Raw genomic sequence first — 14826 nt, 5'->3', positions numbered from 1 at the left:
TTTTCACACTCTCACTCTTTAGTTTGGTTTTTGGTTTAGGGTTTTTTTACACAAGGTCAGAACTACTTTTAATGGGCTTTTTGGTTTTAAAAGAATTTTTGTCTAGCTATTAAATGCAACAAATTTGTATTTAAAAAAAAAAAAATCTTATGCCCTTGATACATCTAAACCTTAAGCATGGTTTCACTATCATCCCTGCTTTCTGAACAGATGTAACACCACATTCCGTACTGCACTCAGCTGCCTACTCGCTCCAGTGAGCCACAGCTCATTTCACCACACAGAGCCACCAGAGAGCATTTACTTCTACTGAGCAATGCGAGCATAGTGCCAGGAGAAAGTCAAGGACATGTGTTTTGCCTCCAGGATGAGATTGTTAATACGCACTCAAACTCGCAGATCTCTTGTGAATCAACATCACACACCTTGCCCAGGCACTGGCCGGATTTATGTGAACATGTTGGGAAAGTGGCCAAGAGAGCCACTTCCAAGAGAAGTTCTTCCTCATCCTGACAAAACTGCACTGCTCAGAGCAGGAGCCAAAGAAAAACACGAACTAAGAGAGACTTATTATTTCACCAAATACTTTCACAATATAAGGAAAACACCAGCTATGCTCATCAGTGTTTCTTCAGACATTCTTAAACTTACTCAGCTTGCAAACAGCTTTGTTCACATCAGCTGTCTTCAGACCAGATTAAAACTGATCTCTGCACAGAGACTGGAATTGCTCCAGAGATCAGTTTAAATCTGGGGGCCCAAAGCTGCAAAACCTGAGACTGAAGCTGAGAGTTTGTCCGCACTGATTGCAAGTCCCTCTCAAGAGTAAAGCCAAGAGTGAGCAGACCTCAGCTATATTTATACTGGTCCCTCGCACTGGAATCAATTCTCTGCACATCTCTTCCACGTACATTCCAGATCTTCCCTCGACTCTGAGTGCACCATGCATTTTTATAGCCATAAAAGGCACTTTAAAAGAAAAAGGAGACTGAGAAAATGAGTGGAGTCAGTGTGCAAACTGAGGCCAATTGCCTGGATCTCTTCTTCACTAATGAGATGCTAGATTAAAGTAATTCTCCCTTTGCCCTTGGTTAAGCTGTTAGTGTGCCTTTCAGAAAACATATGTTCTGAATTTCTGGGGTGCTGAGTGAGAAGAGAGATGTGCCAGAACTCAGCTCTCCTTTAAAACAATTCACTTAAATGTAAACATGTAGAATACTGAAGTCAATCTTCTAATTAACACTGGCATCATTACTATGAAAATAAAACACTGAACTGGCAGAAAAACCTTATAAACTGTCTTCTGTGTGAATAATTAAGCCACAGCTAAGCTTGCACTGGAACCTTTTTATCAGTCTCCAATTAGTTAGCAGCAAAATGTCTTCAAGAACTTTTACACAACAGTATTAATACAGTTCTTCTAGACAAAAAGAGAGGACAGAACTGGTATAACTTGAACTAGTACAACACTACCCTCAGAGGCAGGTTATTTCCATGCAGCAGCCAGCCCACACTGTTAAACAAATACCCATCCACACCATCTGCATCTTAAGGAAGAAAGACTGCAATTCATGATGGGATAGCAGGTTTTAAACTAAGTGTGCTTTTCTGCATTTGTGTATATCTGCCTGTGAGTTATTAATGTACTAAAAATATGTGAAGCAGACAGATTCAATACAATGTTGTAAGTTGCCATTAAATATTTACATTTCCATAAAGTTGCAGCTTTGCATCGTTATTTTATTGGTTAATGAGTTTTGTGTTACTGGTTAGTTTAGACTAAAAACATTGCCAAAGTCTGTTAATAAATCAAAGCTGCCATTTTAGGGGCTATTTACAGCACAAAAAATGTTAAGATGAAGATTCAAATCCACAGTGATGTGTTTTTGTTCAAAGTACACTGAAGTGTGTTTTGATAATCCTTTCCCTTAGAAGTTACAAGGCTTTTTACTACTGAAGCATGAAAGTTATACACAGGAAACAGTCATGTATGATTGTGTGAGAGAAGTATAATATGCTATACAAGAAATTTTATTGAGCAAAACCAAATAACAAAGTTCAAAGAGAATGATCCAAAACATCAAAAATCAAGCTCCCCACTTTTTCACAGATATAAAACACTTTATACAATAAGCTCCAGAGTTACTTTAACCATAACTGTTCTGTTATACATACAAACCAACTTGGTGTGATTTCACATTAATCCTAAGAGAGAAACAACTTATACTTTATGCAGTTACTGAGCTTCTTAAGAGTGCAAAAAGCAAACACAGTAACTACAGTGAAAACTTGGTTACACCTTGAGAGATTTGCAACACCTACAATATTCACAGTTGGGTGAAAAAAATGGCACTGGGTCCAGAGCTCGTGTAAGCTAAGCACAGTTCCACTGGAAGCATTCAAGAAGCTCCAGCACAGCTACATCCATTAGCTAAGGCTGTGAGCTATGACTTCAGCATGATAATATCCCCGTGCTCAACTCACAGTGAAGATCTAACACACTCGGAGCAATGAAACAATAAATGGCCAAAGTCCCGTAAGACTTGAAGGAGCACATGCTGCCAAAAAAGGCAGTTTTATTTCCACTTCTCAGTGCTGGGAAGACACAAGCAACCAAGAATGGACAACTGGAGTTTGTTAAGACAGTCAGCAGTTGCTGTAATGAAATCCTCATGGCCAAAACCAGAACTGTGGGGTATTTTGGTATTGTTTGATTTTGCTTTTAAGTGTTTGCACTTGTCTGGATGAAGCTAAAAAAATGCATGTTAGTACTGCAATCTCTAGCAATTTCAGAGCCATCAGGCAGTTGCCTGCCAATAATACAAATGCTAAAAGCATTTGACAAGGGAACAAAAGGCACAAGCAACGATATGCAGATGGGTTTTGGAAGTAATGGCCAGAAAGTCTACCAGACAAGCCCTTTCAGTTGGCCAATTTGAATGAGAACACTATTTTTTCCTGGACTTCTTATTATCAGTTGCACCATCTCTGTTTTGCATCCCAGTAGGAGTAGTCCCAGCAGTCCCAGCTATAAGCAAGCAATAAAGCAGAAATATCTACCAGCTCCAAACTCTATTATCTGTAAATACCCTGAAGGCCTCCCAGTTGGTCTTCACTGCACAGGCACTCTGCTGACTTACTCACAAGTTCTTGCCCACAGGACCCCAGATCCTTTTTGTTAAGTTCTTCTCTAGTCAGCTAGACTCAGCAGGCACATGGGGTTATTCTGTTCCAGAAGCAGGACTTTGCACTTGCCCTTATCCCATTCCCTCTCTCCTTCAATTCAATTCATTCCAGGCTATCTGTATCCAGGCCAGCAATTAACAACATGCTATAAACTCCACTGCAATGGGGCAGAAATGCATCCTACTTTTGTAGTAGTGGTGCCAACTCTAGGGTCTCTCAGTGATTACAAATTGATCAATTATTAGATAAATTACAGCTTTCTCAAACTTAGCTGAAGCAAGAGATCTGGTGAAACAGCAGCACTTAGCTGGTATCATCACTCTAATTTACTATAAAATCCCTTATGTCACAACAGAGCCAAACAAATTACTGAATTAATGAGAGGGTGGTCCAGTTAATCCTAAATCCATGTGTTAGACTTATTACATTGAGTGCTTGGTGCTGGCAATGCTGAGTTCAGAAAAAGTATAAAACATTACAGGCTTTGGCTTTTTGGTTTCTTTGGAGTTTTTTTATTTTGGTGCTTGTTTCTTCATTTTGGTTTTTTTTTTTTGGTTTTTTTTTTTTTTGTTTGTTTTTTGGTTTGGGTTTTTTTAAATACAAAATGCCAAACACACCTATGAAGAGATTATTCAACTTTAAACAACTTATATGAACCCTTTTCCTCCAGAAACACCGCAGAGACACCATTACTTTTAAACACATGGCACTCTGCCACTGGTGCTGCAGACTTACCTTGGAAACAAAACAATCTGCTATTGCCACAGGATCATTTTCACAGTTTTCCAAATCTTGCAGAAGTTCACTAAAACAAAGAAAAGGACAAGGTAAGGCAATTATGGCACACCTTGGAATAGATACACCTCTATATTCAGAACTAGACATTGCTGTGCTATTCATGGCAGCACTTAATGATGCAGGGAGCCCTACAAAGGGAACAAAAACACCTTTGATGCCCCTTTCCCCCCCACCCCCCAGCTGCTGGGTTTATTTGCAGGCAGAGGAGAACTACAAGGAAATTGTATTTACCACTCTTTCAAAATTCAAGTCATCAGGATGACCATGGATTGGCTGTTCTGCTAAGCAAAGCTGAGCCCCTTCCTTCAGGTAGATGTCCCATCCCTAGAGACATTCAAGGCCAGGCTGGATGGGGCTCTGAGGAACCTGATCTAATTGAAGAAGTCTCTGCTCATTGCAAGGAGGCTGGACTAGATGACCTTACAGGTATCTTCCAACCCAAACTATTGCATGACTCTGTGACTGACAGCTTTTTAACAATAATCATAGTGATACAGTCAGACAGTTGTGTATCAACCAACATGATATAAAACTAAGAAAATTTAAAAGCTACTGAAACATGTGCATTGTCCTATAAAGACTTTATGTGTTCTACAAGCTTTACTTGACCAAGGGAGATGATGAACTGCTCTGAAAAATAGTGGTGAGAAGTGGGGACACATTTCTCACACATGAAGAATGTTAGGAAGCTCACTCAGGAAAATTAGTCTACTTTTAGTGTGTTTCTTCATTGAAGATAAAATAGCTAGCCTAGAAGAAGTTTTCTGTAAGGAAGTACGTACACATATATATTCTACATGCATAAAAACAACGAGAGGATTTTATAATTTTATATGCCAAAGAGAAAATAAATTCATTTGAACAGGAGCAAAGCAGTAAGGGAGCCTGTTGAGTGTTAAATTAAATTCTGTTCTTGCAAGCAAATTCAGTGAAAGAAAAGAGCTCAAGTAGAAGAAGAAAACCTCAAAGGTATCTCCCTGATCGAAAGAGTTTTCAGTCTTACAGAAAGACAACTCAGAAAAATGAGAGAAGAAACTGCATTTTCTGCCAAATTGTGCTCTAAATGTTCTCTAAAAGAGTTTTCTTCTTCTCCTCCTCACCCTCTTCTCCCCCACCCTCTCCCTCTACACACAGACTCCCACAGATGATTTTCCATTTAGGACTACTTTTCTCCCAATTCACAGCTGGTTCCCTGTACAAGTTTTGCTTAAGAGTTCTATGCCTGTATCTAGGGAACTACTCTTTTCCCCTGCAAGCAGACACAATTTCCCTCTGCTTGTACAAAAAAAACCCAGTAAACCAGAAGAATTTCCTGACTTGTTCTTTGCTTCTCTGATTACTGGAGGAAGGAAAGGGAGAAATCAACATGCAGTCACAAGTCAGGCAAAGTCACAAGTCACAAAGACAGGCAAAGACCTTAGGTTCAGCAGTCACTAAGTCACTTTGTACAGTGACAATTTAACCTCTACACCTCAATCTCTCCCTTCATCTATTTCAACCATTATTTTCATCTAATCATTCTCCATTTATTCCCAAGTGGGAATAAAAATATGACCCTTGCTTGATACCCCACACTCATGGAGCTCATTTACATCAGCAAAAGAAGCAAACTGTAGCAGTGGTGACCATAGCCATTAGTTATACTGACTGACTGGGCCCCACACATGAGTTTTGGAAACAAAATCAAACATGCCAAACAGGCTCAGGGGATTCCTGCTGTCTGGCAGTCAGACACTCTCCTGATGGCTTAAACTATGTAGCACCTGGACTGTCATTTTATTCCTACTGATCTCCAGTAAAACCACACCATTTCTCCTTCATGATACAGAAAAGGAACACTTAAAGATTTTATATATTTATGCAACTGACTCCATGTGTATATGTTAAATAGACTAGTGGTTTGTGTCTTCAGCACAAGCCCATAGTGTAAGGGCTGTTTTGAAAAGAGTTTGTTACCTATACTGCACTCTCTTCTGTCTCATCTGGATGGTAAGAACAGGATTGGTAAGAGCAGTCTGCCACTGTAAAAACAGCAACACTGTCATGCTCAGGAATCCTGAAGATCTTAAATCCCTATAACACCGAGCTGATGTGAAAGAGTAGGGCTATTATTATAAGCTACATTTAAGTACCTGGCAGGAGGCAGAAAGAGCAATAGAGAAAAGTGCTGGTTCTGTCCACCTGAATATCCAGAGGTTTTCTGCTGGTCACAGTTTTTGGCCTCTGCAATTGGCTCGTGCCAGGCAGGCAGGCAGGGAGCAGGAGCGAGCACTGTTGGAGGATCTCCGTGCTCTTCCAGCTGAATCACTAACAAGATTCAGACTGAAGCTTGGCACAGGAGCCAGGGCCAGTTAATACCACATACTGAGCTATATAGCTTGGGTTACTATGGGCTGGGAAAACCTGAATCTGTACAAACATCATCAGGAGCTATAACTCCTTTGGGATCAGAGAGGGATGTATAAAGACAAAATTTTGCATACCCGCATTCATTATCTTTTCAAGTCAAATGAATGGAAGTCTTATTACAATGCCTTTTAGGATGCTTTGATTTTTTTGGTGAGGTTTTATAATGGCTTCTCCTCAGAAGAAGCCAGACTTTATCACCACAAAGCTCAGAAAGAAATAGTACTTCAAAAGGAGATCACAATCATGGACTAGCAGTTACCATGATAAGCACCATTCTTGCCATTCAACACACCACTTGAAAATCCTAGGTAGTTTAGCTGAGTGAAATTCCCATTCACTGAAATGAAATTTCTCAGATCTGCAAGTCTGAAAAAAAACCAAGACTGAAACCTTTGATTATTCATTAACAGTCAAATTCAAATTTGAGAAAAACAAGGTAAATCTAAATCTATAAAATCATACTCACAAAAACCATCTGAAACGACTAATACAGAACTGGCAAGTGGACCTTTTTCTGAAGCTAAGAATAAATAAAAAGGCTCTAGAGTATGTTTAGGACCCAGAAGCTACATGCCAAATATCACACAGGAGTAAACTTAATCCTTGAAGCTATATTGGGATCTACAGTGAGTGTTCAGTTTTAAGAACTCACAATTTCCAAGCAGAACTTTATATCAGAAGGCCTGAATTCCATTAGTAATTTACTAGATGCTTTGGACAAGTTTCTAGTAAGTTTTACCCATTCTAACAGATCTATCTCTAATATTGCCCAAAATTGCTTTTTTTAATTTTTTTTTTTTTTGCACAGCTCAGTAATTCTGTGTAACAACGATCATACTTGAAGGTATTTTTAGTAGGCAATATTTGCAATGAAGCTGGCATAAATGCATCCTAGCTATCAAGTCTGTCATTTTTCCAGCTTTTGAAGGAGTAGAAAATATAATGGCCAGGACTGTGTTTTTCCATTCTGGGACCACTGGGAATCTGTAAGCTCATAATCATTGTCTTATGGCTCTAAAACAGTCCATGAGCCTGTTTTAGCATGCTCCCACTATGTATTTTCCAGCTGTTAGACATTCAGTAAAGTCAGTTGCTGTGGCTGAAGCAGGACACAGCAGCTTTCTAGTTAAGCATATTTCCATTACCCTGCAGTAGCTATTTTAAGCTTCAGGAAAAGACTTAAGATTTCATCTTTGTCCATAAATTCTGAATAGATCCATTCTCACTCTTTCCTTTGACACTAAACAGCAATTCCAGCAGTTGAAGCCCTTAAAAGTAACTTCCCATGATGATGGCAAAATGTTGAAGATGATCTTTGACACAAGTGCTCCACTTCAGAAGCCTCTTTTGATTCAATTAAATTATCTGTTGCTCTCCAAAGAACACAGTAGTTTGGGAGATGTTTTGTCAACTATAGCAAAGCTATAAGAGAGCTTTTACAGGAGTATTGGTATATAAAAAATGTGGAACTTCATGTCAATATATTTCCCGCATCAATTGAACAGTCAGGTTTTCCTTAAATGCTAACTAAGTTAATAATTTTTATAGCTACAGAGGATTCAGAGAAAAGCAGCAGTAGCATGCTCCTCAAACTGCAGATACTGAAATCCCACACAATGTGGCACTAGCTATGCAAGCAAGACATTTTACTTCAAGCTCCCAGTGTACACTAGAATTCCATTTGCAGAGTTTCAGAGAAGGCTGGAAAGACACTGCATAAAAAACGTCAGTGAAGAAAAGGTACTTGAATACAGTTTTAAGAAATTAATCCAGGGAGTACCTAGTAGCATAAAACACTGGCAATAAAAGCCAGATCTGGAAGATGTATGTAGGTACACAACAGGAGCCAATATAGTAGGAATAAAATATCTCTTCATTAAGGCAACAACTTCTTTTACAGTGGTCTTGCATTAAGTTCAGTTAAAGCACAGAGCAGGTTAGGCTTACATTCATGTAAAAACCCAGCATAAAAGCAAAAAAGAGTACATGGAGGCAACTTTTGATGCATCAAATAAACACCTAAAAAATCTGGTGTCAGCAAACCAACTTTGCTTAGAATTAAAATTAGATAATTTCTCAATTTATAGATCGTGGCTGTTTTAAAGTGCTAAAAGTGAATTTGGCTGGTTTGCTCCCTCTCATTAACACAGGCTATTGACATGCTTTCCTTTGGTTGAAAATGAATTTACCTGTTGAAATGGTAGATATCCCGTATGTTTCCAAACAGGGCTGATCGCTCCTCTGTTCCCAGGGAGAGCTTGGTCTGATCAGTGATACAGTCGAGGTAATCCTACAAGAGAAATGAGAGGGAGGTCTTCAGACATTTCCTCCTTTCCTAGATCAGTAAACAGAGCTATGTTTTATTGCACAAGATGAGTCTCTGAATATCAGTTTCACCTTATTATTACAATAAAGCCTTCAGCAGCCCCTCTGCGAACAGTCACTCTATTATGAACGGTAACAGTACTTATCTGTTCCCTGAAACCAAGAAAATAACAAAAGACTGAAAGCTAAGTTATACCTTTTAGTTGGGACAGTCAATGTTTCTCTTGCTACTGATAAACAAATGTTTTCAAATTTCATTCATAGTGACAGTCTAATTGATTATTTAGCTGGCTCAAAGACAAAATGTAGAAGAGATGAAGGATGTAATTTAATGCAGTCTTGGTAACAGAAAAGCTATATAATTCAGAACAGAAAGCACACAAGCAACAGAGGCTCAGAAAAGCAACCACTGAATAAATTACTTTTTAAAAAAATCATTTTTAATAAAGAATGCAGAGTATGTAGAAGACAGATCTCAATGTATCTATGTCCATGCAATTTACCACACATAGAGTTACATTTTACAAATTACATTGCTATATACTCCAGAAAAAAATTTCTTTTTGCACTTACAAGACTGATAGACTCTCATCCAGGGACTTTATTTGAATACGAACATTATAGCTAGGGACAGCTCAGATCAGTTCAGTCTTCTGGTAGAACAACTTTCCCACCTCTCACTTCAATAAGAGCTCAGTGTCACCTTTTCTTCTGTTGCTGCTACAGTATTAAAATTCTCACATAAGGGCAAACAAATGCAGTGGGCTATTTAACTTACTACAGCTCATGAAACAAGAAACCTGATATGCTGCCACATTCATGAAGAAATTCTGCTGGAGTATGGAAATAAAAGTGAAAACAGCTGAAACAATGTGAAATAAAAAGAAATAAAATCCCTTAGCCTGTGGCTAGGCACTGTGGTATGGCAACCTCCCAAAAGCAACACAGCATTCCAGGGTGCTGCAAGAAAGGAACCCTGCAAAATGCCAACAAGACCATGAAAACTTCAAAGATATAACTGTTCCAGAGCCATATACAAAAAGGTAGTATAGAACACATACACTGGCCAAGAGTTATTCTCTGTGTAAACTCTGTGATGACAAAGGGTTTGAATCAACCAAGGATCTGACCTCTGGTTTGTAGATGTTTTCATAAGGAAGTTTAAGAATTACAGCATTTAAGCCTCTATGCCCATATCCTCCTGTTCAACTGAAGTCAGCAAAGTCAGAGGCGTAACCAAGATTCATGTCTAGGTATCAGCAGAATTTCTTACCCTCTCCCTCCATCAATAATTCACAACTGTCATCATAAAGGTAGCCCTCATAATCCTCAAAACTCAGTATTTTTTCCCAGGGGAAACAAGTAAGTCTATTCCAAGATAACCTCAGTGTCTTAAAGAAGAGCAACGAGTGGCAATAGGCAGGCAAGTCCCTGGAGAGCCACCTCACCTCTCCTGTGACAGCATCCAACCTCACTCTACCTTCCCTCCTGGCTGGCAGCAGCCTCAGAGCCCACACCTGACTGTGAAATATATTTGTGCAGTTAGTCCTTGGAATCACAACCACAGGCTCCCTGAACTTCAGCTTTTTATTGATCTCAGAAGCTGCACAAGAGTAAAAAGGTTCAGGATGGTGAGGCAGACAGGACTGCAGCAAGCAGTACACTGGGTCAAAGGCAGAAGTAGATAATACATTCAGGTCTGCTCCCGTAACAGTATTAAATAAATAATCTTTTCTGACCACAGACACATCTTCATCAAAAGCAAAGAACAGAAAAGCTACAGTGTAATTGTGATCGTCTGAAAACATTTTCAGCACTGCAGGGACACTGCAGCACCCTGAGCTGATATGACAAGGTTGGGCTGCAGAGGAATGGAAATCTTACAATAAGTAACTCCATACAGCACATTTAATGAATAAAGAGGAGTTCCTTTCCAATTCATTCATCTCAGCATACCTGGAGCTTGGGTTTCTTCAAAATAACAAACAGTCCACAGTTATTTTTCCAGTACTGTAGACAGTGTTACATGCATGACCTAGTTTCTGCTCCTTCTGTCCTCCTATCCTGATTTTCCCGCACATACTCATACTCTTCCAGTCTTTTACCAATTATTAGTAAGAAAAAGGGAACCAGGTACCTTTCTAATGCTGCTGCCAAGCAGCAGCCTGCAGGTGCTTTGGCAGTTTTCCTGCACTCCTGTAAGATATGCCAGCATCAGCCTATACACACCACCCACCCACAGTCTGTGCTCCCTCTGGTTACAAGTTCCTTCAAACTGTCTCCAGGCCCCCTTCTTCATCCAGCCTCAGACCAGAAACAAACCAGAAACAACTGGATGGATTTGTGCTTACCTGGGGTAAGGCAAGATGGTTATTTGCTCAAAATGCTTGGGATTCAGAGCTACCTTATACCTCACCTCATACTGCTTGGAAATGACATAGTTTGGGGACTGCTTTCCTGGTTTTGCTTTCTGTCTTTGTCAATATTACTGAGACTACAGACATGTTTATGTTGCTGTTACTGGTGTAAGCAGATATCTGTAGCAAAAAGCTTTGTGAAACAAGTGGACCTGGACAGTCTTAACACCTTGGTGTCATGCAGAGCAGGCCCCACACAGCATCACACTGCTGGCACTGACTCAGCCAGTGGGACTGGCTGATTACACCACTTTACAGTGCACGTGTGCTCCATGAAGGCGTCATGAACCCATCCAGGAAACAGATGCAGTATCTCCATATAACGTCTCCTGCAAGGACAACACCACAGGCAGATCAAAGCTACCCAGACGTGGGGATTTTCCTAATTATTTCTTAGCAAATGATACTTTACCCCCATGGTAGTCACTGCCATGTATCAACAGCTGTTATCATCTGGAGCCATAATGAAAGGTTTGGAGCTACGAGATAAGAGGGCAGGCTGCAAACACAATGACATGGTGCAGAAATCAATGAAATGTATCAGAACAGAGTACTGGCCTTATTCACTCTATTTGTTTCTTGTCAGCATCTATGAACCCTCTGTCAGCACCAAATGATTTGTTTATAACCTTTGCCTTTTATTGCTTCTCTGCAGCTATGGCATAAACATTTAGCTTACTTTATAGGAGAAAAAAAAACCCTCACAAATGTCCATCTCCTTAGACTGATTTACAGACCATGGTTTGCTCCCTGGTATTGCACAATTTTCTCCTCCCTTTTCCTTGAAACTCTCCAAAAATTAGGAGAGTCTTGCCAGACTGTCCTGCCTTTCTTGCTGGGTTTGACATTCTCTCCATTTGTCTTTCATCATGCCAAATCCATCCAAAAGAATGTCTGCTAGGAGCTGCATATTCTAACTACTATCTCCTCCCCCACAATTGCAAAAAAAATAAGAAAAAAAAGATAGCTAGAGGAATAAAATAATGAAAACATAAACCTTAGAAGCTAAAAAATAATTATATGGATCAGAAATTAGAGAAAACTGTAAAGAAAAGCACAGAACTATTTTCACATATTGATTAATGTTTTCCACGACCAAATTTTAGAAACCTGATGCAAATTAGTGGGACATTTTCATCTAGCCCCCACAGTTTTCCTTTGAACACATCCAAACACTTAACCTTAAAAACTTCATCTATTGTTGTTTAGACCATAGTATAAGTCAGCCATAACTGTGGTAATGTTAAAATTACACATTAAAAGGGATAATATTAATGCTAATATTCACATAGTAATTCTTAAAAAAACGGGTAAAAGCCACACTGCCTTGTAAAATGAGAATCAATTTCTATCCTGCTCTGCAAGAAACATGTATACTATACAAGTTCATATATCCTATGTAAGAGGAGGGATAGGTAATATTTAATCAAGCAGGACACAACCCAGGCAGTGCCATAGCATCACTCAGACCCTCAATTTTCTGATACTCCCTAGATCTGTGCTACTAGTAAAGCAGTTTTTACTCCTAAATACTAGCCCATACACATGGCCAGAATTTTTCCCAACTCCCCTCTACCCAACTAAGATGTGCTTTGCCAAAATCAGATAGCTGTGCAGAAGAGGAACCACTGAAATGGTTCAGCTGTCTTAGCCACCTAAGCACTACTTCTGCACCACTTGGAGGAAAATACTGCAGGCCAGAAGGAAAATATGCCACAAAATGGATCCTATTGGTAGCCTGCTGATCCTATTGGTAGTTAGAGCCATGCTGTCCAAACTAGCCACACACTTGCAAACTAAGAAAGTTGGGCAACACATGTACACTAGAACAGACACTATAAAATGCTTCCCAGTGCTCATTCTGCTAATTATATAGGTAACTATAATATGTACCCAGTCACCTTTCTCCTGTTTTTTTCCCCCTAGTCTTTTTTCCCCATTATTTATTTTATTTATTAATTTATCCAGCATGTATAGCAGCATACTCTGAATGCCTTGTGGTTCAAATAATAGCATGCTATCCACACAACAGGTGGCCAAGGATGATGAATTTTGGACAGGGCAGCTCACTGCAACCCTTTTCAATTATTTAAAGTACTGCTCTGCAGAGGCAATGTGCATTTGTATACTAAGCATACTTTGCTATCTTGCTCTGGTTCCTTTGGCTGTATGAGTCCAAGGGATTGAAACCTAAAAATGCTTGCACTGTCCCACCTTACAGATTCACTGCATGCAAACTCAGAAGCCTAAATTTAAAAAAAAAAAATTCTGTGAGCATGTCTCCGCTTTTCCAGGTATTTTCCTGTGGAGGTTTTTATACACATATCTGAAGCTGGAAAAATCTCACAGAGACCAAAGCATGGACAGGTTTGAAAGAACAGCCCCTACCTGGGGCTATGCTCACTAAGGCACAGCACAACCCTGCCACTGACCAACAGCCTAAGCCAGGGTCTTTCTGCTTCCTTCAGCAGTGTGAGCAGAAAGTTCCTGTGCTCCCAGTGCTTCCTCCTCACCCTTTCCATTTGCTTTATATCCCTTGGTGCCGTGCATGTTAGACTGCCACTGGTCAGCAGCAGCAAAGCTCTGCCCTTGTGGGAAAGGGGTGTGTCAGGCCTTGCAGGTGGGTTTCAGAGGACACAACCACAAGTCCAAGGATGTGCTTGGACAGCACTAACTCTGCCATCAAGGCAAAGCACATGGAGAAGACCTCCCAGCACTGCCAGCCAGCCACCCTCCGAACAGGAGCAGCCAAAGCACCCCGTCTGCTTCACAGAGTCTGGCACTAGATGCAGTCTGTGATTGATTTGTCTCCTCTCCAATATCCCTGCAGAAGAGCAGTCTCTAAGCTGGCAGGAGGCCACCTGACCAGCACCAGGCTGGGTGGATGGTGGAGGATCCATCCCAGCTCACCTGTGCTTCCAGCTTCCCCATGAGTGCCAATCTACACGTGCAGCTGGCTCACACGCAGCCCGCGGGTAGCGGCAATAAAGCGTGACACAGTGAGATGATACTCTGCTGACTGACTGCCTGCAGAAAGGGCAAAGATTGATGGTGGGAGCACTCGTGAGAACATGGAATGAGGAAAGACTAAAAATAGAGAAGCAAATGCAAGCTTTATTTCCACTGTTTAGCACTGCAGAGTGAGGCGATCATGACAGAGATCTCTCTCCACACAGTTAGGGGTTTGTAAATAAGTTCACAGTATTAACTTAAGTTTTACCTAGAGAAGTGGATTTAAAAAAAGAAAACCCACAACATCTTTTTCTATGTAGCTATTCCTGAGGGACAGATTTTCGATAATCAACTTCCTCACCTATATTGTACATGCTAAAACATGTTCCATTTGCAGTTACTAAGGCCTGGAAGTAGTGACCCCTAGTAGGTCCCCTTAGCTTTATCCACACGCATGGAAAGCCACAGGGTCAGCCAAAATTAGCACTGAGGAATTCCTGAGTCCTAACACTCTGCCTTGCACCTTGAAAACACATGCTTTCTTTGGTTTAGGCTGCCTTTGAACAGTTGTGCCCATGCAGACATGAGCACAGGCACAGTCGCATACAAAGCTGGAAATTTCTAGGGCACATCAATGTCAACAATCTAACAGTCAGGAGATCTTGTCACAGGACTTCAAGCTGTCAGAGCACAGCTAATCTCAGGAAATGAACTGAAGAATTTGCCCTGGAAAACTCAG

At 40.3% G+C, this 14826-nt stretch overlaps 1 protein-coding gene across 3 annotated transcripts in view; it reads right to left on the bottom strand.

Moving 5' to 3' along the window:
* The window catches only part of PLEKHG1 (pleckstrin homology and RhoGEF domain containing G1), a 122364-nt gene that overhangs the window by 19450 nt on the left and 88088 nt on the right, over positions 1 to 14826 (bottom strand). For all 3 annotated transcript variants that reach the window (XM_079299277.1, XM_079299276.1, XM_079299278.1), the window contains 2 exons: positions 8583 to 8683; positions 3922 to 3991 (listed from right to left, as the gene is read on the bottom strand). In XM_079299277.1, the coding sequence (XP_079155403.1) occupies positions 3922 to 3991; positions 8583 to 8683 (171 nt within the window). The remainder of the gene's footprint in view (positions 1 to 3921; positions 3992 to 8582; positions 8684 to 14826) is intronic.

This window comes from Erithacus rubecula (genome assembly GCF_903797595.1).
Source record: "Erithacus rubecula genome assembly, chromosome: 2".
Lineage (NCBI taxonomy): Eukaryota > Metazoa > Chordata > Aves > Passeriformes > Muscicapidae > Erithacus > Erithacus rubecula.
This window is presented reverse-complemented; position numbering and strand designations above follow the sequence as displayed.